This window comes from Lissotriton helveticus, chromosome 9 (genome assembly GCF_964261635.1).
Source record: "Lissotriton helveticus chromosome 9, aLisHel1.1, whole genome shotgun sequence".
NCBI lineage: Eukaryota > Metazoa > Chordata > Amphibia > Caudata > Salamandridae > Lissotriton > Lissotriton helveticus.
Window position 1 is genome coordinate 1,053,276,960 of NC_136070.1, and position 27,239 is coordinate 1,053,304,198.

At 40.8% G+C, this 27,239-nt stretch overlaps 1 protein-coding gene across 1 annotated transcript in view; it reads left to right on the forward strand.

Annotated features, from left to right (window-relative positions):
• SLC6A1 (solute carrier family 6 member 1) overlaps positions 1-27,239 on the forward strand; it is a 598,500-nt gene that overhangs the window by 262,957 nt on the left and 308,304 nt on the right. Inside the window, exon 5 of the mRNA XM_078661404.1 lies at positions 6,952-7,061. Within this exon, the coding sequence (XP_078517530.1) occupies positions 6,952-7,061 (110 nt within the window). The remainder of the gene's footprint in view (positions 1-6,951; positions 7,062-27,239) is intronic.

Consider the following 27,239-nt stretch of genomic DNA (forward strand, 5'->3'; position numbering starts at 1 on the left):
GAATTTTTAAATCTTTATTCTTAGCTAAAGACCAGTCTGAAGTGAACGACTTAACTCCATGAATGGATAACAAATTTGTGGACGATTTGTTACCCTGTTCTTCTTTGAAGAAAGGGGCAACATCTATCCCTCTAATTTGTAATTCCGCTGCCCAGTGTAGGATGTGATTTAATACCAATTTAGAGTGAAACTTAACTCTGGCTGTTTTCCCCATAGCGGAATTCATGAGTGTTACCAAGTCTAAGTCGGAGGTTTGAATTAGTTTTAGACTTTCGATGTCTTGGAAACACTTGATAAGGGCCGATCTGTTTAAAATAAGATCGGAATCAAAAAGAGGAATAAAATCCAGGAAGACGGTATCAACTCTTTCTTTCTTCAGGGTGGGCAAAGAGGGGACAGGCTCAATTACAGGAAGATCCTGAAATGGCATAGCCAAAGGATTGAGAATTAGAGGTGAAACATTTACGGGAAAATTTGATTCAACAGGTTCTGATTTCTCAAAGGACCTGTGGAGACAATTGTAATATTCACCTGGTCCCCTTGGGATACCCCAGTTAAGTCATTCAAAGAATTAGGAGATGACTCTTTCTGGCAAGATTTTTCTAAAGAGATCTCTAAGTTATTTTCAAAATTAAGTTTCTTCTGTCTTTTTTTATAAAATCTTCAGACAGGTTTCCTTTTTTTAGCTCTATTCTTTTTTTGCATTGTAGGGGCTACATCGGCATCATTAATTGGGAGTTCAATGGGAGCCTCTTTTCCCGGCCTTAAATGTGGAGTAAATATGGGAAATACAGGGGGTATTTCAGAATTTTGAGAATTAACTAAATCTATCATGGGTTCTATCACATCATCAAGGATGGCAATACAATTACTTCTGGCAGATACTACATTGGGGACACTGAGATCTTCCGGAATACTTGCTAGCTTATTTCCAATCCACCCATCAGATACTGGCTTCATATCCTTTTGGGATAGGGCTAAATTTTCCATCTCCTTGAGTAACCTCTTGTCTTTATTTGGATTCAACAATAAGTTGTCAGACTCAGGATGAGACTCAAGAATGGACCCCCCATTCTTGAGTAATAAAACCCTAAGGATTTGGGTAACCGTATCTAGGACACAATCTGAGCCACCAACACATTTTTCCAATAATCCGAGAATGGAAGATAACAAATGTTCCAAAGACGACATGGTTTTAGAAATTAAATTATTATTACCAATCGGAGAGCTTGGAAGGAGGTTATTTAAATTAGTGCCATGGCAGGAAGAGAGGTTTAGTTCGGCTAGAGAGAAATCTGATTTATTGGAAGGGGTACTACTGTAGAGATGAAGCCTAGTGGTAGTGGGGGCTTCATTATCAATTGACGTGACCGTGGCTTTAGCTTGAACGGACCTCGAGTACCTCTTTTGCACCCGTAAGTCAATATCAGGTAAAGTGAAGTCAGCCTCCATAATCGACTTAGAGTGAGAAGGGCCAAGAGAGACTTTTAATTCCTCTCTAATCGGAAAGGTTGGATTAATTACTGTTACCTCAGGTGATTTTATAAATAAGTCATTGGAGGATTTTAAATTAATAGAACCAGAAGCCCCAAAAGGATGCTCCATTTGCCTTTGTGCAGGGGGAGAACTCCCCACTGTTTCAAGGGAGGTGTTCCCAAGATGAAGCGATAATGGAATATCAGACAAATTAATAATATCTTGAGTAGGGAGAGGAGCTACCTCTGAGACTACACCCTTTAGATCGACAGGATTTGAAGCATCTAATGAAATTTTTTCCTTACCCCTTTCCCATAAATTAAACAATTGACATTGACCTTTCAATTGCAGAGTAGAGTTAATTTTGTTCCACAGGGGATTAGATTTCGTTTTAGAACCTGTCCTCCCCACTAATACTCGACCTGAGCGAAGTTTTTTCGCCGTCATATTTAAAACAAACAAAGATCCTGTGGAGGAGAGGAGCTAAAATACAAAGCAATAATATAAAACTCTAACTATAGAGAGAATAAAACCAATAAAAGATATCAAAAACATAAACCAAAGGGACAGGGCCCAGCCCAGCCTACTTCAGCCTCTGACGGCCACAGACGGCCCGCCCTTTGTCCGGGCTTAGTCCCGCTCACGCGTCCCGCTAACGCGCAGTAAGACTGCCTAAATACAAAATACAGGCTGAAGGGGAGGAGTCACGGGAAGAGGCGGTAGGTGTGCGGGATGTCAAGGACGCACTGCCTGGTGGGCCTCGCAGTCCCGGTCTCCTGTTGGTAGGCAAGGTTAGCAAAGTCCAAACGCACAGTTAATAGCCCGGCAAAGGGCAGCTCAGCTCCACCAAAAGACGGCAACACAGGATTCCAAAGTCCCAAAACCGACTGCGAGCGCCTCCCGCGGAGCAGGGGCCGCGAGTCGTGTTTTAACGAGACTGGTAGGAGGAAACAGCAGAGGGGAGGAGACACGGGAAGAGGCGGCAGGTGTGCGGGATGTCAAGGACACACTGCCTGGTGGACCTCGCAGTCCCGGTCTCCTGTTGGTAGGCAAGGTCAGCAAAGTCCAAACGCACAGTTAATAGCCCTGCAAAGGGCAGCTCAGCTCCACCAAAAGACGGCAACACAGGATTCCAAAGTCCCAAAACCGACTGCGAGCGGCGCCCGCAGAGCGGGGGCCGCGAGTCGTGTTTTAACGAGACTGGTAGGAGGAAACAGCAGAGGGGAGGAGACACGGGAAGAGGCGGCAGGTATGCGGGATGTCAAGTACGCACTGCCTGGTGGGCCTCGCAGTCCTGGTCACCTGTTGGTAGGCAAGGTCAGCAAAGTCCAAACGCACAGTTAATAGCCCTGCAAAGGGCAGCTCAGCTCCACCAAAAGACGGCAACACAGGATTCCAAAGTCCCAAAACCGACTGCGAGCGGCTCCCGCGGAGCGGGGGCCGCGAGTCGTGTTTTAACGAGACTGGTAGGAGGAAACAGCAGAGGGGAGGAGACACGGGAAGAGGCGGCAGGTGTGCGGGATGTCAAGGACGCACTGCCTGGTGGGCCTCGCAGTCCCGGTCTCCTGTTGGTGGGCAAGGTCAGCAAAGTCCACACGCACAGTTAATAGCCCTGCAAAGGGCAGCTCAGCTCCACCAAAAGACGGCAACACAGGATTCCAAAGTCCCAAAACCGACTGCGAGCGGCTCCCGCGGAGCGGGGGCCGCGAGTCGTGTTTTAATGAGACTGGTAGGAGGAAACAGCAGAGGGGAGGAGACACGGGAACAGGCGGCAGGTGTGCGGGATGTCAAGGACGCACTGCCTGGTGGGCCTCGCAGTCCCGGTCTCCTGTTGGTAGGCAAGGTCAGCAAAGTCCAAACACACAGTTAATAGCCCTGCAAAGGGCAGCTCAGCTCCACCAAAAGACGGCAACACAGGATTCCAAAGTCCCAAAACCGACTGCGAGCTGTACCCGCGGAGCGGGGGCCGCGAGTCGTGTTTGAACGAGACTGGTAGGAGGAAACAGCAGAGGGGAGGAGACACGGGAAGAGGTGGCAGGTGTGCGGGATGTCAAGGACGCACTGCCTGGTGGGCCTCGCAGTCCCGGTCTCCTGTTGGTAGGCAAGGTCAGCAAAGTCCAAACGCACAGTTAATAGCCCTGCAAAGGGCAGCTCAGCTCCACCAAAAGACGGCAACACAGGATTCCAAAGTCCCAAAACCGACTGCGAGTGGCATCCCTCCTCTCTAGTGGTGCTTTGTAACTTGTTATCTTTGAGTCTTTCCACTATTTCCTCATTTTTTTTCTTTGAAGGCCGTGATGACGTCTCAAATCACTGTTGATCTCATTTGCCAGTTGTGTTTCAAACCAAAACCTTTTGAAGTGTGAGACAATTTTTGGGCATGAAGAACAAGAGGGGTCTTTGTCAGATACAGCTTCAGGCTTTCCTCGCTGGAATATTTTGAGTTACAAAAAAGAATCATAGGGCTAATTGAGAGTTTGTCATAATGGGTACTTTGCAAATGTGGCAGATTATCCCGTCCACCAACTCTTGGCTCACCCATCTCATTTAGAGATTGGCAGGTGATAAGACTTCTGTTGCTGGAGCCTCTGTTATTTCCATCCATGTAAAGCTTACTCCGATGCAGTAGGGTCGATTAAGTAAAGCTGTCACACTGAATGCTCTAGTTAGAGCAGACTGTGTAATGTTTTTTTCTGCTCATCACTGCTAGGCAAGCCTGGTGCTAAGGGACATAAAAAACAATATTGACCCCTACATCAATGGAAGAAAACTTTCAGGGTGCAGGAGTAACTAGTTTCTTTTTTTTCAGACCAAAAACTGCTTTTTGAGTTTGTTTCTGAAAAAGAAACAAAGTTTAAAGATTGGTGTACACCAACATTTTTATACCCTGAAGGGAACCACCTGGACAGCGGTTCCATTTAAAGTACAGATATGACCATCTCAATTTGACAGACGGAGTACAATCGGGAGGGCAGGCTTAATGTCCCCTGCCATTCCAATGGGTGCTATTCAAAGGCATGAAAAGTATTGAACCGATGGGAAAACGTCAGCTTGAAGTTTCAGAGGACCTAGTCAAATAGCTAATTGGCTTCCATAGAACTTCAACCTTGCCTCGATGACGGGTTATGACTTCCATTTAGGAGACTGAGTCAGAAAGTAAAATCTTTGACTAGGACAACCTGCTTGATGTATCTAACCTCTGCTCTATTGTGGCGTGCATGAAATTGCACTTTGTGTCAAGTTAACCTCGAACAGTGACTTCTTTTTTGGCCTCTACTCTTTCTTGGTGCTTTCCCCCATTAAATTATAAAAATGCATATTTCTAGTTCACTGTATTAAGTTATAGTTGTTTAGCTATTTACAATTGTATCTACTGTTATATATTGGTTGTAATATTTTTTCTTGTGCTGTGGTTTGCTTTTTTAATTGCTTTGGTGCCACTAAATACATTACACAATTTTCCTTAAGTTACATTTGTCTGTTCTGTGTGTCAGCTATCAGAGGTTGAGCCCAGGCCTATTTACTGAATTAGTGTGTTGGACCCAACAAGGTTTTAGACTTATTGTTTGGAAAGGACTCCAAATATTAATCGGTTGTCTTACAAATGTGTATTTTGAACCTCAATTTGTACTGCGCGTTGCAAGGTGTATGTTACAAGCTCTTATGAGTCACAAGGGAAAGGGGCATCTTAAGGAATGTTTAACCCCTTGTGACTCACAAAGGAATGCACAAATGCTTTGCAACCATTCTTGCAGCCCAAGAGTGATGACTTGTTATTGCGGGGAGAGCAATTAGTAGCTATTCATAAAATGTGAGCATATGCAGGTTGCTGAAATCAATGTGTTCCCCAATTATGCATTATTAACCGCGTCACTTAAGGAGATAAGGAGGCAATTATGTCACATTTAAAATTCAAATGTTGATAATGATACTTGCTTCCCCTTTCAAACTTTCATTTCTGTATGGGCTTTTGTGAAGAATGAGAAGCAGAGCTGATTCAGCCCTCATGTTTTAAGGGATATAACATGGACAATTGCACTGGCTCAGAGCAAACAAAACGCCTGTTTTCAAGTGCTTTCACTGTCTAACAAGCAAGCCTTTAACACCAAATGTCTCAGAGTTAGTGCATGATTTAGACAGCCCAGCAAAGAGACAGAAAGAAGCAACACCATCCCACTGTTTTCAAGCTGTGCCATCTGATAAAGTCAGAGGAGCATCAGGGATATATAGACAAAGAAATGGCGTGGTGCTGCAAACAATTTAGCTACACCGCGCCGCGTCATTTAAAAAAATGCAGGGATGCGCACCTCTGTGTTTTCACTTGCACTGGCGCTAAAAAAGGTGCCTAGGGCCAACACAGACACCCTTGCTCCATGGTGCAAGGGTGCCTGCGTTGTAGGGATTATTCCATGCAACTCAGGCACCCGTGCACCAAGGTTCAAGGGTGCCTGTTTTGCAGGATGATTGTTTATGTGCAGGGAGGAACATGTTCCTGCACATAAAGGCAATGTGGTCCTTCTATGAGTGCTGCGTAATGCAGCACACATAGAAAGAGAAAACATTTGGAGAAATAAAAGTATTTCTCCTTGTTGCAGCCATACAACACATTCTATTCAGTGGTGTTAATTTTGGGCGCTGCCCCAGATGTACACATTCTTGTAAATCTGGGGCAACGTCAAAAAGCAAGGGCTGTTGCAGTGAAATGCCCACAGCAACACCCACCGTACACCCCTTTCAGAAGCCTGTGTGAAAGGGTACGATATTTACAAAGCGGCTTTAAGCCACACAAATATGGAGCAGGACATTGCGCCACCGGAGCATTCTAAAAAGTGAAGCTCAGTTGGCTCAATGCCCTTGTAAATATGCCTCCAAGTTTTTTAATGCAAATTAGACAGTACAAGTGCATAAAAACAAGTGCTATTCTCTGAGCTAGCGCAGCTGTTCTCGTTATATTCTCCCACTGAAACAGATAATTCTCTCACTGCACAAAACCACTTGCCTGGCACCACATTGTTGCAATATGTAATATTATTAAAATCCTGCAGGAATACTAATCCATGCTTCAGCGCCTCACACTTTTTTCAGCAACTGAAATTGAAATTTACATCTACCTTTTACATTTGCATTGGTACATAATCTCAACTCCATTGGTGTATTCCTGTAAAAAAGCACTTTTTAATCGTCTAACAATTAGTTGAATTGTTGTTGAAAATAATGTTGGTATATACTGCGAAGTACATTTTTAAGGTACCCTGGGCAGTATAATCCTACTTTAAAGTTAATTAAAAAAACCTTTTTCTTTACTACCTAGAAATATTCGCGTAAATTACGGGCTTATTAGGGTATCCAAATGTGCAGTCTGTGCAGAAGAGGCACCACGGCTGTTGTAAAGTCTGATCGGAATTATGATGCAAGTTAGGTCGTGACTAATGTGGATGATAATAATACAATGCCATGCAATTTTGTTTGTTACAGAATCTCCCTTGGAAACACTGTGGAAACTCATGGAACACGGAACGATGCTTCTCCAATTACAGCATGGCTAACACCACGAATATGACGAGCGCTGTTCTAGAGTTTTGGGAGTAAGCTCAATTTACTAATCTACACATTATTCAAATGTTCATGTCATTCTGTTAACATTGTGTTTTGGTCACATTACTACGCGATGTATTACTCTACAGGGTCGGCTTGTGAAATCAAAAACAGGTCTGGCAAAAATGATCAAACCAGCTCCGCTTCCACCCTCTCCTATATCTAACTCTCTCTTTCCACACATTCTCTCTTTCTCTTTCATGCTCTCTTCTCCCTCTCAAATCTCTTGCTCCTCACGCTCCTTTCTTCCTTTCTTACTCACTCTCCTAAAGCCCCACCCACCTTGTCTTTTGCAGTAAACCATGGGGAGGAGGGGAAGGGGGCAAAGTCAACAGCAATAAAAAAAGTTATATTCTTTCAAATCAATGGTATAAGCACATAGGAGTGAAAAGTGTCAGAGGAGTATCACATGATAATAGGATTTTTTCTAGACAAACGAAATGCATGTGCTGTCTTAATTATTAAACCCACAAAAACGAATGCTCTCCATGTATGAAGCAACATTTGGGATATATGACAGAATTCCAAGTCACTAAGTAGTTTTCACTCTTCTTGGTTTTCACTTCTTTGCTCACAGCAACTTTGATATTATATCACCCTTTAAATGCGTCTATATTGAGAAGGTACTTATTTTAGATCGGACCTTCTTAGCCATCCGGGGGTGGGTGTGTGTGTTTGTGTGTTTGTGTGTGTGTGTGTGTGAAAGAGAATAGATACTGATGGATGTATGGTTAAATGGAAGTATGAGTGGAATGGTGGGTGACTCAATGGATTGAATGGATGAGAGTCTGAGGATGGATTGAATTTTAGGTGTATGTTGTACACAATGTGCCAGTAAAGATTATCAAAAAGGCTAGAGCTGCTCACTTAGACATGGGCAACTCTTTGTACCGTGTAGGTCCACTCTTTGTGGAGACGGATGACTGATCATGACAAGAGGCGGTACTTTGTGTCAAGTGTGTGAACTTTCTTCCATATGAGACTAAAAAGGTTACAGGAGACTTCTTACTGATCCAGGGGAGTTATCTATGCTAGGAAGACTGCCATGAAAATGGGAGCTATGTCATCCATTACTTTACAAACGTAGAATTAAGAAACCATTATTTGCATTTCCTTTTCCCTTTTCACATAAATGCATTATCCAGCAAGAAGATTGAAAGCTCTCTTCAGCCATCTTCTATTAAGGAAAGAGGGCTCCACCACCTCCACACCGCCTCCAAAGATATCTAATGTTCACATTGCTGATCCATTTTGTAAGCAACTCATATCTCTTATTAGAACATTGGAATGTTGGGAGCTTCATTGAAGACAATGGAGTGCTCCATGCTTTTACGGGCCGGTAAAGGGCCGCAAAGCAACATTCTAATGTTGTTTTCAAAGGCCTTCGAGAGGCCTTTGTTTTATTTGTTGGAACATTCTGCCCTCTAGTGGCAGAATGTTCTAATACCCTTATAGCCCATCGTAGCTGGGCTATACTGGCTATTAAAGTCCGGCTCCCTTGTTAAAGTCCCTCGCCTTCAGCTCAGGCGTTTGACACTGGAGTGGGCCTTTAATAGCTGGTATAGCCCGCTACGGCAGGCTATAAGGCTATATTAGAACGTTGTAATCTTGAGAACGCCACTGAAGACAATGGAGGAGCTCCAGGCTTAGAATGACTGGCATAAACCCAGGAGTATTCCAATGTTTGTCTACATGTTTCTCCCCTTTTATTTTAGAACATTCTACCCTCAGTAGGTGGAATGTTCTAACTGGCTTATAGCCCTCGGGCTATACAAGTTGTTAAAGGCCCTCTCACTCATTATAGGCCTTTAACAACTAGTATTCCCCCTGGCAGAGGGCCGTCAGGCTATATTACCAATGTTTGAAGTAAATGACTATGTTGTGATCTTGTCAAAATATCAAGAACTATACCTTCTTCTCCGACAAGAAAAACACGGTCACAAATATTTAGAGTGAAATTATTATGCACATATACATCAATGACATTTTGATACAAACATTGAGTTTTTTCACATAGATGTAGATTTAGATCTCACTAGGATTTAACTTCTATTAGAACATTAGAATGTTGAGAGCTCCACTTGAGACACTGTAGCTTATAATATAGACGTATAGACGTATACCGCCTAATAAAGGCCCGCTATCGCGATAAAGGCCGAAGGCGAGGGACTTTAACAAGGTAGCTCGACTTTAATAGCCGGTATAGCCCTGCTGCGAAGGGCTATAAGGCTATTACAACACTCTGCCACTAGAGGGCAGAATGTTCTAACAAATAAAACAAAGGCCTCTCGAAGCTCGAGGGGATTTAAATCCCCACGAGCTCCGAGAGGCCTTTGTAAGACATTGGAATGTTGCTCTGCAGGGCCTTTACCGGCCCGTAGAAGAAGGGAGCACTCCATTGTCTACAACGGAGCTCCCAACATTCCAATGTTCTACTGTCTGGTACAAGCCTCCTGCTTGAACATTTCATTGTTTGTCTTTCTGCTTCTCTCTGTTTAATTTAGAACATTCTCCCCTTGATGAGGGGAATGTTCTAATAGCCTTATAGCCATTCTTCCTCTGGCTATTCCTGTTAAAGGCCCTCACCCACATAATAGGCCCTCACCTGCGGCTTAGGCCTATTACTCAGGTTCAGGTTCCTTTTAACAACTGGTATAGCTCTTGCAGTGGGCTATAAGGCTATATTGATACATGCCAATCTTTGATGAGCAGGCATATGTTCCTCACTGCCATACTGATTTCATGTCAATGGGACTTAATACAACTACTCATAAATGTAGGCAAGCGGCCCACTACTCTACTATTTGCACCTGTCTAATTAATAAGCACGCAGGGATTAATTGCAGATGGAAGTAATGCACCAAGTGTTTGACAACATTATATTCCAAAGAGTTTTTTTTTATGTATCTCGTATATCAAGTTGCCTATACCACTGAAAGTAAAAAATATTCCAGGATAGTGTTGTGAGTTTAAGCTCACCCTTACTCAACAGTGACCATTATGTTATTTCTTCAATCTCAAGATTAACAATTCAAGTAGTTATGGTCTCAAGTGATAGCGTACCCTTGATTATTCACCCTTGATTTTTGACAGAGAAAAGCATCCTTAAACTCGATTGAACCTTGAAAGTCGTCTTTAGTGATGGCTACTTCATTCAAAGGAAATGTAGAAAATACCCACAACCACTGATCCTCCTTCCTAATCGTATTACAAACCAAGGAATTATAAGACTCAATGTATGGAAACTTGTGAATATTAGGGCCCATACAATGTCAGGCAGACTTGCGTCTGCCCGACGCCATCTTGGAACTGGGACCAACTGACCTCCGGTCAGCGGTCCCAACCTCCTGATTAGGATGCGACTGAACACTGTTCATCTCATTCTGACATTTCCCTATGGAAGCATGTATTACTGCCATAAACCGTCTGTAGTAAATGCCCCCATAGGGAAATCGGAGGTGGTGTTAATCCCCACTCCCCGTGCAGACACCTCAAGGTGGGAATCCCTACACCTTGTGGCAGACACTTCAAGGTACCTGCCACAGGGTGCAGGTATTGACATGGGGGCGCCATAGGTGCCCCATCAGCCCAAAACTAGTGGGCACCCATACAAGGGGACCCTGCTAGGGGCCCTCAAACATATTTTCCAAAAGGGTTTCCATGTGGGAAAGGCCGGCATGGAAACCCTGCTAGAAACCAGGCATCATAATCCCAAGGGCGGAAAGACAGTCCTTTGGAATTACGGGCCGGCCTCCGACTGGCCGACGGGTTCCTTGAGCCTGTCAGAAGGCAGCCGGAATGACCAGCCAGTTTGGTGTCCAACCGCCAGCATTGTAATGCGGCGGTTGTAAAGTAAATCGAGATGCGGCCTTAAAAGGCTGGGTAGACCCCTCCATCCTTTTGTGTCAAGAGACCCTTTTTTTTTTTTTTTATAAAAACCTTTATTATTCAGTTCAATAACATTACAGGCATGGGCCCACAACCACAGGGGCCGGCCGCTAATCAACGTAGAAGCAAATATATCGTAGTATGCTACAGCTCTTCAGCCGACATCCCTAAGGTCCGGCAGCGATTCAGGATAAAAGTCGCATTGAACACATAGTTAAGTCACAGGATGTGATAAAGGTTTCATTTTCAAATTAACTAAATGAACGCATCGGGCGCTATACAATCGAAGATACTAATACGGTGGCTAGGCAGAGAAACAGGATATGCAAATCAGGGACAGCTACTATTGCGACACTGGCGTTTAAGAATACTATTCAGGATATGAAGCCATACAATACCCAGTCTACATTAAGCGGCAGTCCCAAGAGCCCGCCCATCCAAAGATCAGGATAACGGAAGAAACAAGAGCACCCGATACGGATATACAATACTAATCAGAACGTTTCGCCAACTATACTAATAAAAAGAAAGAAAAGGAAAGAAAGAAAAAGGCCATAGGAATAAAATAAAGGCAAAACAAGAACCCCACCCTTCAACCCCCCACCCCGCACCCCTGCAGTTGGCTACAGCCTAACCCCCCTAGCAGCGTGCCTGTCGTCGAATAACTAAGACCCTAAAAGAAGGAAGAAGTGGAGGAGGAGAAAGCGTATGAGCACCCGGTCTCCTTCTCCCCAACCGGACACCAACCACCCCTGCGAAAGCGCAATTAATACCAGGAGATATGGCAGTAAAAATACAGGGGAATCACTAAACCCCACCCGACCTCACTCTAGTACCAGATCCCAGTCCCATGTCCGCCAAGGCTCCAAGAGACCCTTTTTTTGACTCAATTTCAAGAGGTTTCTCTGTAGCTTCTTGTAATTATTTTCTTTCTGTCTGAATGCATTTTTTGAATTTGCCTTATTAGGAATTGTTAGACCTGGCATCCTTGGCGCGTTTCTCCCCAAACTTTCTGTCTTCCACCGTTCTGCTTTGGTTACTCTGTTTCTGCTGGCTTTAAGACTGTTCACGTTAGCACTGCTTTGGGGTTTGCTTGTGCCATACTCTGATAAGAATTATGGTTATTGTTTGAGTAAGGCCACCCCCACTCAGCCAGTAACATAATATCTTACATGTTTTTTATGGAGTTTATGTGTTTAGTTAGTCTTTGAAGGGCTTGCAGGGCAAAAAAACATTTCTGCTTCCTTTGGGCCTACTCGCCAAGTAATTACTAATCCTAACATCTTTCAGTGAAGCCATAGCCCTAATGTTTTCCTCACGTTTACTCATCCATTTCAATTGATTGTCCTTTAGGGAAACTAATGAGTGTTCTATTGGCTGCTAAAGAAGCAGTCCCCATTACAGAATGCGATGGAACCATTTCCAGTAATGATAACTGATGCAATTATGAGTGTCCCTGAGTGTTCATACTTTCAATTGACCCCATCCTAGTATTGTTGACTGTCTGCTCTTTACTTAAGCATTCCTTCCAGCTATTCAACATGCAGCTGTCATTTGCTTTTGTTTCATAAGGTCCATCATTATCCAGAATACAAAAGCTCTTTTCTTATGGGTCCAATTGTTTTCACGTTTGAGTCTCATCGACTTAGAGTAATATGTTTTCTGGAAAGGAAATGTCATGTCCTGGGCCTAAACCTTTGCTGCTTAAACTCACATTGCTTTAGAGAGTTTTGGAGAGGGATCCAAGATATCCCTTGGTTTATAATTTAGGCTTAGAGACCTTTTGGTGATTTGGCGCTCTACAAATATAAATTAACATAACATAAAATAATTTCTTGAGATGAGCTTCAATTTTTCTGCCATGATGTACACTGTCTTTCAGAGCAGTGCAAGGCTATTGTCTATGGGAGGAGCAGTATAAAGCCGTTCCTCTGGTTTGTTTCCCTTTATTCTTAGGCTTGCTGTTTTGATACTTATGCATTACCCTGACCACAACATTTTTATGACTAGAGAAATCATTGCAATTTGAGAGACCCAAATTCTAGGATATGGGTAAGGAATCTACTAAGCACTGTTAAGATTGCTTTCCCTGTTAAAACAAGTATTATTATCATGCTGTTTTACCTCATTCAGCACATGCCACCTACTGTAGACTGACCAAGGGACCTGGCACAAGTGCCAACTGGTCCTGTGGTCTACATATCTGTAACATCATTTACCAGCTGAAGCAGCACTAGTGCTCTGTGCCACAACACGAGGTCCATGATCAGAGGGGCTGCTTCAATGAAAGAGACTTGTTCTCTCTTTCTCTCCTTGATCATCATGTCAGCTTATCCTATCTCTTAGTTCAGGATATAACAGCTCACACTCACAGTCTCACAATAGTCCTTCTAGGTTAACATTTTGAAAATTAAGCCCTCATCAGCACTTGGCTATGAAAAGACAGGGTGCAGGCTCAAGGGAGGAGGCTCACCCTCAAGAGCTGTGCTCCTAGTCTGTCTTTCACTCCTTCAACACCAAAAGCACATGTCACATAATCTAAAGAGCTAGTGTGGGCATAAAAACTCATAATCACACTATCACAACAATTCTTCTAGGATTGTACTTTCAAAAGAAAGCCCATGTCAGTGTGCATGGATATGAAGTGGTAGGGGTGGGTTCATGAGAGGAGAATTAATATGAATAGCCATTCAAGCTCCTTGTCCCGGCTGAGCATCTCAATCATGTCACAGCATTCTTTTATTCTCTCTTTTCCTCTTTTACCACCAAAGAGTTTGTGCCACATTATCTAAAACATATGTGCAGGCTCAAATAACACAGACTCATAGTTCTACTGTAGTTGTTCTTTTGAAAGTAAAGTCCATGTAAGTGCACAGTTTTGAAGAGGTGGAGGTGGGCATAAGTGAGGAGACTTGATCTCAAGCGCCAATCAAGTGATGTGTCCTGGCTGAGGCCTCTAATCCCTATCAAAGCTTTCCCTTATCCTCTCCTTGCTCCTTCACAACCAATTGGTAGGTTCCATGCTATCTAAAGTGCAGTTGTAGTCTCTAAAACACAAACTTGGAGTCTCACGGTTCTTTTCGGTTTGAACTTTGGAAAGTATATTCTTCATCATGGAAAGTGTCTGATGATCAAGCACATATTTTGCTACTATGTTGTGATGCGCTGTTCGAGAAGAAGAGCTGTTTAATATCAATGTTGGTTAATTCAGGTATACATATTCTTTATGTGCAGAAAAAGAGTCAATTTCTATTGTCTTATATTTGAATGAATTACCAAAACAATTTCTTCCACAGCCCTGGGTCAAATATTTTGTGATTTGTTAAAGAATGTCTGCATTGTAAATGTAATTTTAAAGTTGCATATTTCTTGTAACTTGGATAATGTTTAATAGACCTCTGAATCTAACTAAGATCAATATTGATAATAAGGATAATAATATTATTAATTATAATAATAGCAATTATTATAAATAATAATACCAATGTAAAACCTCCTGCTACTACTACTAATAATAATAACAACAATAATGACAACAATAATAAATATTATTACTATTATTGTTATTATTATTTTAAATGTGATATTAATGTAGAATATTTTGGTTTCTTGTGACATGAATAATGTTTAATGTACCTCTAAGTCTACTGGTAATGATAATAATAATAATAACATCAATACTAATAGCCATAATAATAATAATACTAATGATGCTATCACTAATAATTTGTATTGTGATGGTATTATTATGTGTATTAATATTATTATTGTTAATGCTCATTAGAGAGTTGAAAAGTAATACTAACTATTATTAATAATTATATTAATAATACATATTATTATTTTAGTATTATTATTATTAATAATAATCATAATTATAATACTCATATTCATATTGTTACTACTGTTATTATATTTTTGTAAACCTCATTTATGGCTATTTTTATTTCTAGTAACTTGAATAATATTCAATAGACCCTAATAATAATATAAAAAAGAATGATTATAATGTTAATAATTATATCCATCATATTATTAATCATAATGCCAATGTCAAGCCTACTATTACAACTAATAATAATAATAACAATAACAAAAATATCAATAATTATAACAAACAATAATTATTATTAATATTTTAAATGTGATATTAGTGTTGAATTTCTTATGACACAAATATTGTTTAATAGACCTCTGAGTTTAACATTAATTATGTTAATAATAATAATACTGATGATGATAATAATAACAATATTATAGCAATAGGAACAACAGTAATAATAATAATAAAGGTAACAATAATAAATTGTATTATGATGTGTATTATTTTTATTGGCGCCATGATGCTCTCTTGGAATGATAGCTGCACTTTACAAATAATATCTAAATACATACATACATACATACATTATTACATATGGTAATTAGAGAGTTTTAATTCTGAAAAATAAATGTAGCTATTAAATAATAATACTAATAATAATAATGATAATTATAATTATAATAATGATTACAACACTAATAATCCAGATTAATATTATTATGATTGTTTTACATGCCATATTAATGCTTGCTATTTATATTTCTTGTGACATGAATGTTTAATGGACATAACTAACAATACAGTAATATAGTAATACTAATAACAATAATAATAACAACAATAGACATTACTAATAATATAATAATAATAATAATAATAATAATAATAATATATTATTAATAGTATTATTGTTATTCTTCTTCTTCTTCTTATTATTATTATTAGTATTATTATTGATAATAAATATTATTCGGGAGTTTTAATGTTATAAACTAATATTAGCTATTACATAATAATAATAATAATAATAATAATAAAATCAAGAAAAATAATGTTTCTGTGACCTACTAAAATGTGTTTATAAACCACACAGTTTAACACAGATTTTAGTTAAAAATGTCAGGAAGATTCTTTTGATCATGCTTAGAATTTGTTCAGTTGAAATTACTTTTACACAGGCCACGAACATTGTACCTAATGCCAAAAAACAAACGTGCATAATAAGGCGTCTTTGACAGCGTCGTCGATTTGCAGCAATTATTTCATTTGAATTTATTCTGTTGGTAATAATTTACATAAGCATAATTTGCGTACTTTTGTGAATGTCACATTAAGCAACTCACACAAGATTCTGCCACGGTGCCACTTTGTGTAATCACACACGATTGTCGGCAAAATATTTACTGCATTTGTGCAGTGTGCTGAAAAATGTCCACAAACAGTACGGGAATAACTGGACCCAAGTGGCTGTTGTTCATGGTGTTTTTGTATAAATGTGCCAGAAAGCTTACACCAAAATATACTATAATTATTTTATTTTCGCATGGTTACTACAAACCAAAGTATGTTAAGTCCTGCAATTCAGTGCACCATTTCTCTATTATTTCTAGTATAACTTATGCAGCTCTCTGCTTTAAATGTTTAAAGGTTTATAGGAAAATTCATGAAAGTGCTGATGATTTTCGACCAATCCGTACAACTCTAGATTTGCAATTTTTCTAGCTGACTTTTATCTTTGACCATAATGCCAAATGGAAATTACTCTGCCCATAAATGTCTTCATTTTTCCACGTGTGGCAAATACCTTTTTCTCAGGGTGCAAAAAACGTTGCAACGTACGTATCATTAGTATGGCATTCTTGTATGATGGAAATCAACAGCCTTTGAATATAAATTGGTGTAGCCCTGCTGTGTTTTTACGGTCTGTTTTGATACAGCTGTGGAGCATTCTAACTCACTGACACTGATGATATCTAGAAAGGCCTTTGAGGCCCTTATACATGATTTTAAATATTTTAAGAAAGGGGTCTCAGTTGGTCTTTCAGAACATATGCAACTTTGAGCAGGCCAGGCAATTTTAATAATGCTATTCAGAAATATCTGAATTAGATGTAAATTACACTTATGTTAGTCAATCATAGGTGGTGCCCCTCAATTCTGTAAAGGTTTCAGGGTTCATTTCCTGTGTCTTGTCCTTCAACTGAACGTGCATTTCACCATCACTAATGAGGCAAGCCATTCTGATCACAAAGGGCTTAATTACGGTGGCGCGGCAGTGGTTCAACCACCTAATTACAGCTTTTGTGGTCGGACCATCATTGGACCATCACAACCACCAGAGAACTGTGTTCCTTGGTGGTGGCGTGGCTGTCAGGGGCTCACAGTATGATGGCTATGCCACTGCGGCACCGCCATGCATATTACGTGTTTCGTGACTGCCAGAGGTCTCATGGAGTTTCTTACTCCATGAAACTGCTGGTGGTCATGAAACAAAGAGCCCCTGTAGCCCCATGCATGTTGGGGCATGCAGGAGAGCATGTGTTGTGCCCACCTCTGTGCTTGCACCCCTAGTTCTGCACCACATGGACTTCACAGTCCATGCCATACTAGCACTGCCTTTATTTCTCCCATTCCAGTGGCCATTTTCAGAGGCGCGATGGGACTGCCAAAGAAGCGCCCACCAGACATGATAAGACTCGTAATATGGTGGGGGGTGCTCACATGGCTTTGGTGGCATGGGAGCGGACGGTGGCATGGTGGACCCACTCCCACACTGCCAAAGTCTTAATTGGGCTGAAAATTTCTAACTTACTTATCTCTTCACTCAACAGCACAGGAACTCTATGCCTTCTAGGCCTTAGGCACAAAGCCTTTCCTAAGAATGTTCTTGTGTTAAAAAATATTAGGCAACCCTGCACTATTTAAATCTAAGATGGCACCTAACCTAATTAAGGGGCTCATTACAATGGTGGAAGGATCGCCACCGCTGGGCCGGCAGGTGTTCGTCTGAAAATGTGTCAGGGGTCCCACCTGCCTGATTAGTATAGGACTGCTGTGCTGGTGGTTGTAAAATGCTTTTTTTTACAGAGGCTTGTGCTGCCACAGCACGAGCCGCTGCAGAAAAAGGCACTTTGTGCACATCCATGCACTGTGTGCCAAGCATCGGCTGTCTCAAAACAACGCCTCAAAATTTATCATCAGTGGCATCCATGATGTTATAACAAGGCAAACCAGGTATGAAACTCCTTAAACACTGTGCTGAGACCAAACTAGACTTAACTTTGAAAACTCATGTTGACAGTCTTTATCCCACACAAACTGGACTCCTTTCTTGAGCAGATTGTGCATGGCTCTCATTTGCACTGCGAAATTATTCACACACCTATTGTAAAATTCAGCTGTTCCTAAAAATGCTTGAAATTCTTCCTTGCACTTGGGATGTGGCAGGACTAATATTGTGTTGACTATGTCCTCTTTAGGTCTATTGGCTTTCGCAGTGGTTGCATGCCCCAAATAGGTGATCTCAGTTTGACAAAATGTACACTATTTGATTTTCAACGTTAACCTTTTAAGACTTAAAATCCTCTAGACCTCCCTTACCTTGTCTAATTCAACACGCCATCTTGAAAAAACTTTAAACCAGAAAGTACCCCAAGATTTCTGACACGAGTCTTTGAAACACAGATGCTGCTGAGCATAGGCCAAAGGGCATTCTAGTAGATGCCATATTAAAAATAAATGCCACAAGATCCTTAGACTCTTCAGTTAATCTTGCCTCATGGTATAAAGAGGTCAAGTCCATGGTGGTGAAAAATTTGGGACCACCCAATAAGCTAATAATTTCTGTGATATTGGAAAGGGGACACCTATCCTTGATAACTTTCTTATTCAAATTCATACAAAGTCTGATTTCATCTGGGTTTTTCATGACCGCAGATACCACCCACTGTGAGGCTTTAACAGTCTCTATTATTCCTTCTGCACACAAACTATTAAGTTTTTCTTTGAGAGGTCCTTGTAGACTAAAGGGTATATTTCTTACCTTCCTAGCAGTTGGTATTGCCCCCTTCCTTCAACCTGATACGATGTAGAGCCTTTCATGAAAAAACCTCAGGAAACTCATGCAACATGATTCCGATGTGATATCAATTTTCCTAACTTGAGCCTGCGGAGTCCAATTAGGATTGAGATAAATGCCCAACACCTTAATACTGTGTCACGCTTCACCAAGACATAGATTTCTCCAAAAGCAACATTAGAGCAGAACTCTATTTTTGCATCAAAGTACCCAATCAAATCAATGGATTTTCTCCATTACTGACTGGAGCAAGATCCTTATCATGAAGTTGAACATTTCACCTAAAATGTTTAGCATAATCTTTGTCAGAGGCAAGAGGAAGTCTAGACCATCATCATGAATACTTTAATACAATTTAGACAAGTATCATCAGAGGCATGTTCTCAGTTATTGCCAGACACATAATTAACATCATTGACAATGTGTAGCACTATATCAGGCTCATTAGAAACACACCTCAAATGCTGTCTCTTTCAAGCTGTTAGTTTTGCAGCACTTCGCGAAGTAACCTTTCTTACCACATATTTAGCAAAGGACTTTTGAGGCAGGACAGTCCTTAAATTTAGCTAAATGGTCAGGGTTTCCTCATCTAAAACACAGTATTTTTTTCTTTACTACAATGGGGGATTATTTATTTTGTTTTGATCCAACAGAGCCTAATTGTTATCGCTCCCTAGCGGCCTTGCCTTTGTTCTTTTCTATTATTGGAAGGGGGTAACAGAAATTAAATCCCATCCTCATCGCCAATGTGAAAGTATACTAATAGGCAGGGATGACAATCCAGAAAAAGGAAGTTTATTGTACAGAAGAGAAACCCCAGGAACAGCATAGGTCTCCACCAAGATCTCTCCGACAGTCCCCAGCTTCTCAATTCAAAGCACAACATTCCAGTATTCCCAAGAGCAAACCCCATAGAACAGTAAGAGGCAGAAGAAAGAATATAAAGCATTTACAACAATACCACATCATTCTTTCTTCGTTAGATGGAAATTAACTCTAAATAAACTCAAAGTTTACAATCATGGAAAATGTACCATACTGGTGGGCATTCTACTGTGGCAAATCACTATTTGAAGTAAACATTCCACCAATTTGTAATTCTGGATAGTTATTTTGCCTTTGTAAATGGATGTTTTTGCTCGCCTACTTTGAATTTAGTTGAACTAATAAATTACCTTTGTGAATGATGTCACCTCTTTTAAGCCTTTAGGCCTATTGCTCAGGCACAAGCAAACTGATGTGGCCTTGGCGCAGCAGATTTAGTGCGATTTAAAGTCTTTTAATGTACAATAATGTACTTAATATTTTTAATATGTTTGTAGGATTTCACACCTTACGAAGGTACAGAAGTAGTAGTGTACTTATTTTCGTGGCTCTATCCCACTTTAACACACACATCTGAACAAGCTCATGAATATGTCTCAGCAAGAATGTCAGTCACTCCCTTGAATAAGAAATATATCTTTTATCATTCTTTTAAAGGTCCACCACTCGACCTAAATGATTCCTTCATCCTCTTGGGGTGCATGTGTAAGTACGTAATTTATGCCAGTGTTTCCAGGTGGTCGGCAACCAGACTTGTTTGACAATCCGACATCATGTAAACATGTTTGTGCTCATTTTTCGTGTGTTTAGAATGCTCCTGCATTTAGGTTAAGATAGTGGCAATATTTACGTTTTGTTTTGTAATGAATATTAATGTGTTTCACTGGCGTGCCGCAGTGGATTTTGCAAAAATATTTCGAACCCTGATATTTATTTGTTATCATTACCTTTTTAAATTAACACTAGAATGGCACACTCTTTATATAGTGCATGCCAGTACAACATTGGCGGCTTCCATTATGCAGACATTTCCATTTGAGTTGACTTATTGCTCAGCTGATGGATACTTCTTGAACATACATCTGTTAGGCATCTCCAACATGTACTAGCATGCATTTACACAAGCCAAGTCATGTGTAGTTATTCCCAAATGTGTATAACACCTAAAGTATCACAAAATACACTATTCAAGTTGATTAGTCTCTAATCCCATGACTCCACTTTTATACATAATTGATAAGCAACTAGCAATGATGCTGTCTCACTTCATCATGTCACAGTGTTTGCCGTTCCTTTATTATTGCCTGCAGCTGCATGATTTTTCATTTTATCAGCTGTCATCTCTGTTTGTGAAATGTCATGGACTGGGTTTTATAATTAGGAAAAATAATACTTAAGTAGACATTCTTGATGAAAAAATAAGACAGTACAAAAGCCGAATAAGCATCAATGTATAATAAAGGCCAAAATGATACGAAGAACTGGTGAAATCATCCAGAAAAATACAAGACCTGATACACTGTAGAGATTCAGATTTTGAAACTACAAATTGTAGAGATTCGGATTTTTGTGAATGCAAATACTGGAAATGCATCAGTCAGGCGGAGGGAAATCAGTAGCTAAATACTTGAATAAATGCTGCGGTTAGTCTCCAGCAAGACCACAAGTAAGGGGACTACACACTAACAAGCCACGCATAATGTTCCAATAAAAATATGAAAAAAATGCCTGGACAAATACAGGACAAATCTCATGCGAGCTGATTTTTGTATGATTGCCTTCTTTTCTGTGTAATCTTGTGTTCTTATACTTTAATAAAAAAGATTTGAAATAAAAAAGTATGAAAAAAATGTACAAACCTATATTTTATAATAAGACATGGTAGAAGTATATTAAGGAGGAATCAAAGAAAAAAAATAAACAAAAAACTAAGATAAGCAGTCTTGGGAGAAGTGATAAATCCTTACCAATTTAACCTGCAAATAGATCAAATATAACATTACATGCATAAAACACTTCGAAAAGGATTATAAAAAGTCAGCTCTTGACTAATCTCCTGCAGTTAAGATGGTTGTCAGTGGATCTTCTATGTGTGGGTAGTGAATTACATAGTTTGGCTGCTTGAATAGGGAAAGATGTTCCACCCATGTTTTTTTCTTGTATGTAGGAATGTTAAGAAGGGGAGCCATCTTCAGGTGTAGAATCCTTTGTTGTATGCAGTTGTTGATTTCCTCCTGATAAAGAGTGGTCCTTTGCCTTTTATGGCTTTGTATGTGTCACAAAGAAGCTTGAAGGTGAATCTTCTGCCAATTGGCAACTAGTGTGTGACCCTCAAGGCAGGGGCGATGTGTTCTTGCAACTTTTCATTTAGGAGGTGTCTAGCAGCAGTGCTCTGAATACTTTGTAATCGACTCATTGTCGACAAAGGTGAGCCATGATACAGACCATTAACGTAACCTAGTCTAGGTAAGACGAGAAAGATGGTAGGAAACCCTAGGAGTTGGAAGATGTGTCACAGTGTTTTCATTGTGGCTACATTATCCACTTGTCCATTCATTGTCAGCTTGGCATACATGGTACTGACGTATTTTAACTACTTAGATATTTTTGGCAGTGGTTCTAGATTTTCAGAATAGGCGCAGGGAAGGTCATAGGTTTTCCAGTTACCACAGATGAGTATTTTGGTTTTGGGGGCATTCAATCTCTGGTGGTCAACAGCCCAGAGGAAAATGAAGATTTTCAATGTTTCAATGGCCTTTGGGTTTTCCGATCTCTGCATGTCTTTGGCGTAGCAGCCATAGCAGGTGAAGTCATTGGCATAGATCAGATTAGGCAATGATGTCATATAAATGTTGAAAAGCATGGGTGACAAGATGGAGCCTTGAGGGACTCCTGCTTTTATGCAGTATGATGGAGAAGAGAATGGAGGAGTATGTATAATATTTGTTCTATTTTGAAGGTACGTATCCAAGTTAAAGTTGTGCCTTCAATAGCGGCTTTCTCAAATCTTTAGATTAGTGTGTCATGATCCACGGTGTCAAAGGTTTCTAAAAGATCCAGGAGAAGAAGGCCAGCAGCCCCATTCAAGTCTAATGGGTTTTAAGGGCATCCCAAATAAAGATTACTTCCGATTCTGTGTCTCTCCCTGGACAGAATTCAGTTTGGAAGTCGAAAAGTATGATATTTTGTTCATAAAACTGTGACATCTGGGCAAAATCTGTTCTTTCTATAAGTTTTCCCGGGAATGATCTGTTTGAGTCTGTAGTTATCAGGGTCTTGATTGTTCAAGCTAGATTGATTTCTAATAATGGGCGTGTGTATGCCTTTTTTAAGTCTTATGGGAAAACTCCTGTAGCTAAGGAGTTGTTGAGTGTTCTGACAAGGAAGGCCACAGAAGTTAATAGATGAATGTTTTTAAAAATTTGAGGTGGAGAAGACTCAAATGGGCAGCCTAATAGCCCGCTGTCTTTCACAAGATCCCTAAATTCAGTTGGTGATAGTTCTTTAAAGGAGCAAAGAGGCTGTGTTTGCTTTTCCCTGGAGGGCTTTTGAGTCAGTGAGTGTCATTTTGGCTGTTGTGCAAACTAGCATTATGATATAGTTGTACCAGTGAGATAAACAGTTGAACTGGTTTATGATGTTGGTCACCATGGAACTTTTGCTTCTGTATCACTTGTAATATTTTTTTGTGGATCTTAAATATTGGAATTTTGGAAATATGAGTGGTATGCCTGCCTTAAACTTAGATACTGGTAATTGTTCAGGTCAGCATTTTGTTCCAGCAGTCTCTTACTGTCATGACTCTCCAGAGACCAAAGTTATGCACTAGGGGCAGTCTAGCCTAATCTGCCAGGTCCTCTCTAGACATGAGCACAAGGAATCCTAGATTGATTTCGGCCTTGGTGGGCTTCTTCTGTCAGGTACTGTTTTAGACATGTGAGGCGCAGTGAGCAAAGAGCACACATCTAGGCATATCTGTCAGATTTAGTGTATCAAACTGAAATACAAAGGTGAATGAAATATTTACAAATGTTTCAAGCACTGGTGATTACTCAGAGCCACATGTATTTTGCCTCGCTGTACTACATATTCAGAACTTTATTAGTAACTTCCAAGGTTATTGTTTAATTGCTGGACACTGGTTTGAAAAACAAATTGCTGTTTGCATAACAGTTTCTTTCCCACGGCATTTGTTCTTTTGCTTTGCAAAGTCAGTAGGATTACACATACAGGAGAGGTCAGTATTATCATTGTTTTTCATGAAGTCAGAAGCAGAAGGTTGCCTCACTTATTTTGAAGCTTTCTATGTAAAACTATCTCCAAGCGGTTAGTTGCCTGCACTAGGTTGCAAAATGGTTTCAAAGAGGAGTGAGTTGATCGAATGTTAGTATAATTAAACAGCGGGAGGGTAAAAGTTAGGTGAAGACACCTTTTATTGATTATAAATGACTTCTAAAAGTTCTTGCCATTGTTCTGCTCTATATCAAAAATTAATGCTATTTTCTTTATTTAGATTTTTCCTAGGAGGAGTTAGAGAAAAGAAATTGATATTGCTGAACTTTGAATTTAATCAAATTATTCATGAAATTCATGAAACGTTCTGTGATTTAGGAACTATACGTCAATATACAAATGTAATAAATCATAATACACAAATGTCATTATTAGCAAAAGAGTAACTCTTTATATTACTGAATGTTACTTTTCATGGCTTGTAACTGATGGAGCAAATTCCCTATGAACAACTTAATTAATGGAATTATTTAATCTGCACATTATCACGAACAGAAGACTTTCCTACGTACATATCAATATGTGCATAATTCAGTTTGCCACTTTTTACATGAAAACTATGGGCCTTATTACGATGTCGGTCCATCACCACCCCCTTTTGTACCGTTATTACGATGTCGGGCAGAGTTTCCTCTGCCCGACACCATCTTGGTCATGGGACCAACCGACACCCGGTCGTCGATCCCGACCGACTAATTAGGATGCGACTGAATACTGTTTGGTCGCATTCCTATACTATACTTTACAATGGGAGCATGTATTCTGTCCTGAATGCATTCTACCATTGTAAAATAGGAGGTGCAGTTCATCACTGCACCCCGTGGCAGGCACCACAAGGTGCCTGCAATGGGGTGCAGGGATCAACATGGGGGCACCAAAGGTGCCCCCTCGGCCTCCAACAGGAGGCCGTGCACCCAAGGGGGCCCTGCTGGGTGCCCCCAAAGTCAAATTCAGACAGCCTTTCTGTGTCGGAAAGGCTGGCATGGAAAGGCTGTCAAAATCCTTTGGGTGGAAAGAGCTGCCCTTGGGATTACTGGCTGGATTCTGACTGGCAGACGGGCTCTCTGAGCCCGTCAGAAGCCAACAGGAATGACCGTTCAGATTCCTTTCTGACCGCCTCCATTGTAATGAGGCGGTCGGAATGGAATTTGACTGGCATGGCGATGCGGTCGGAAAAGCTCCGACCCACAGTTGGAGCCTTTTACGACCGAATCACAATAGGCCCCTTATTTGCTAATGTTTGCAGTTGATAGCATTTTTCAAACTGGGTACATAAGCTAATATTGCATTTGGAATACTGAAAGCTTCATAGTGAACATTAAAGCAGTTGCTGGCTTTAAAAATCTACAACAACTGGCTTGAAAAAGTGGCATATACCCTCTTCCATTAACAATTCTATGCCCTAATCAATAGCGTCTACATCTCCTTGTTTTCCTATTTTCCTAAGCATATGTGGACTGAGTAGGGAAACGATAGAGGCAGAGGCTTTTGGTGTCAGAAAGCATCAAGGCCCTTATTGTGAGTGCCCTAGAGCAGGGTGTGATTGTAATCACACACAATAAAATCCATATTAGCAGGGCTCAGATGTTGAGTGTGATAAGTATGACTAGTACATGTTTGCCCTCGCACGAAATTATGTATGTCCCAGTAATTACATGCATTTTGCCACTGATAAATTCAAACAGATTTGACCTGTCTAAATGTTTGGAGCGGAATGAGGCCTTTTAGTAACCATCCCGTAATTACCATGTATAATAGAGTCTACATAACTTAAAATACCAACCTGTGCTGAAGTAGGGTTTTACCCAGAGGTTGGATTTATCCTGTCCATGTGTAATAAGAGTCTGAGTCTTCCGCCACACCTTCTTCCATGACTCACAGTGTCTTTGCTATGCACTTATAGCCAGAGCTATGCACTGAAGGAAAGAGGACTCTTCCTTTGACTTGCCAAACTAAGAAAAACAGCTTGGTGGAGCTCAAGGAGAAGAAGGTGTTTCCGAGCCACAAGTTGTCCTGTCATTGCCACTGCTGTCTGTATTTGTCAGTAATTGATGTGGTCAAGAATGTTTGAATAACTGGTAAGTATGGACAGCAGAATCTATGAAAGGATGGTGAAATATTCTAATAGTCGTTTCGCATGCTTTAGAGGGATATCCTGGGACAGGACCAAGGCAGACTAAGATGAGGCAGAGCAGAGTGTAGTTTAAAAGTGGCACAAAGGGACTCTGCGGGACTTGGCCAAGGCCAGAGCGGTGCGCAGTGCATCGTGAGCGTAATACAGTGTGATGCTTTCCTCGTTTTTTCCTGCCTCTTTAGTAGTCCAGCATCTATACTAGTCTTAATCCTAGTTTACCCTTCGACGAATACAGAGGAGCAGAGGCAAACAGTGAGCAGTGAACTGTGTATATATAGCCCAGCTCCATAAAACGAGATTTGTATGTAAAACCGGGTCATTTGAGTTCCACATTAGTGTGTATCAGATCCTGCCTGGCTGTGGGTATCTGGCTGGGGTGAGACTCGGTCTCCCAGCGTCTTTTAGTAGTAGGCTGCTGGAGAGGCCTAGGCCGCAGAACCCCTCGGTCGCCGCAAGACCCCTCGGGGGTGTGAAGACAGCCAGCATTAGACTGGTGCAGCATGTGCCTTGTGGGGGCTCTGCTCCCACTGCACATGTATCATTATTTACTTTGTGTGCCTGTGCTTCACCCTCTACATTGGGGGTTAACGCCAATTTGTGTAACTGCAGGGAAGAAGAAAGTTGGAATAGCCGGCATTGGGTGCTCGTGGGTTCTGTGGATAGGTTTGTTTTATAGGATGCCACCTAAGGGCCAAACTGCTATGTACATCAGCTCTCCCAATGTTTTAAAAACTAAAAAAACTAATTGGGGTAAGAGGCCTCAGTCCCATTTGTCTCTCCTGAAGTCTCATCCTTCCGTATTGTCCCTGTTCTCAAAGCGGGGAAGAGGGGCAGGAAATAGGGATTTGGAAATGTCTTCAGGTGCAAATACACAGAATGATCTGAGTTTAGTTATGACTTTGTTCTAGGGCACCGTTTCACATCAGGATTTGGCCACAGTCCAGTGCCGTCCATCTCTCATCATGTAAGTCAGTCCAGCAAGCCAAGTCGCCCGGAGTAAGTAGTGGAAGAAATGGAAATAGAGGACATAGGGGATTTAGAGGCTGTTTTAACGATGAATAGTGTTGGTATTAAGTTGGAATCCGAGTCTGGGCCTAAGGGTCCTGTGGCCCCAATTGGTGGTCAAA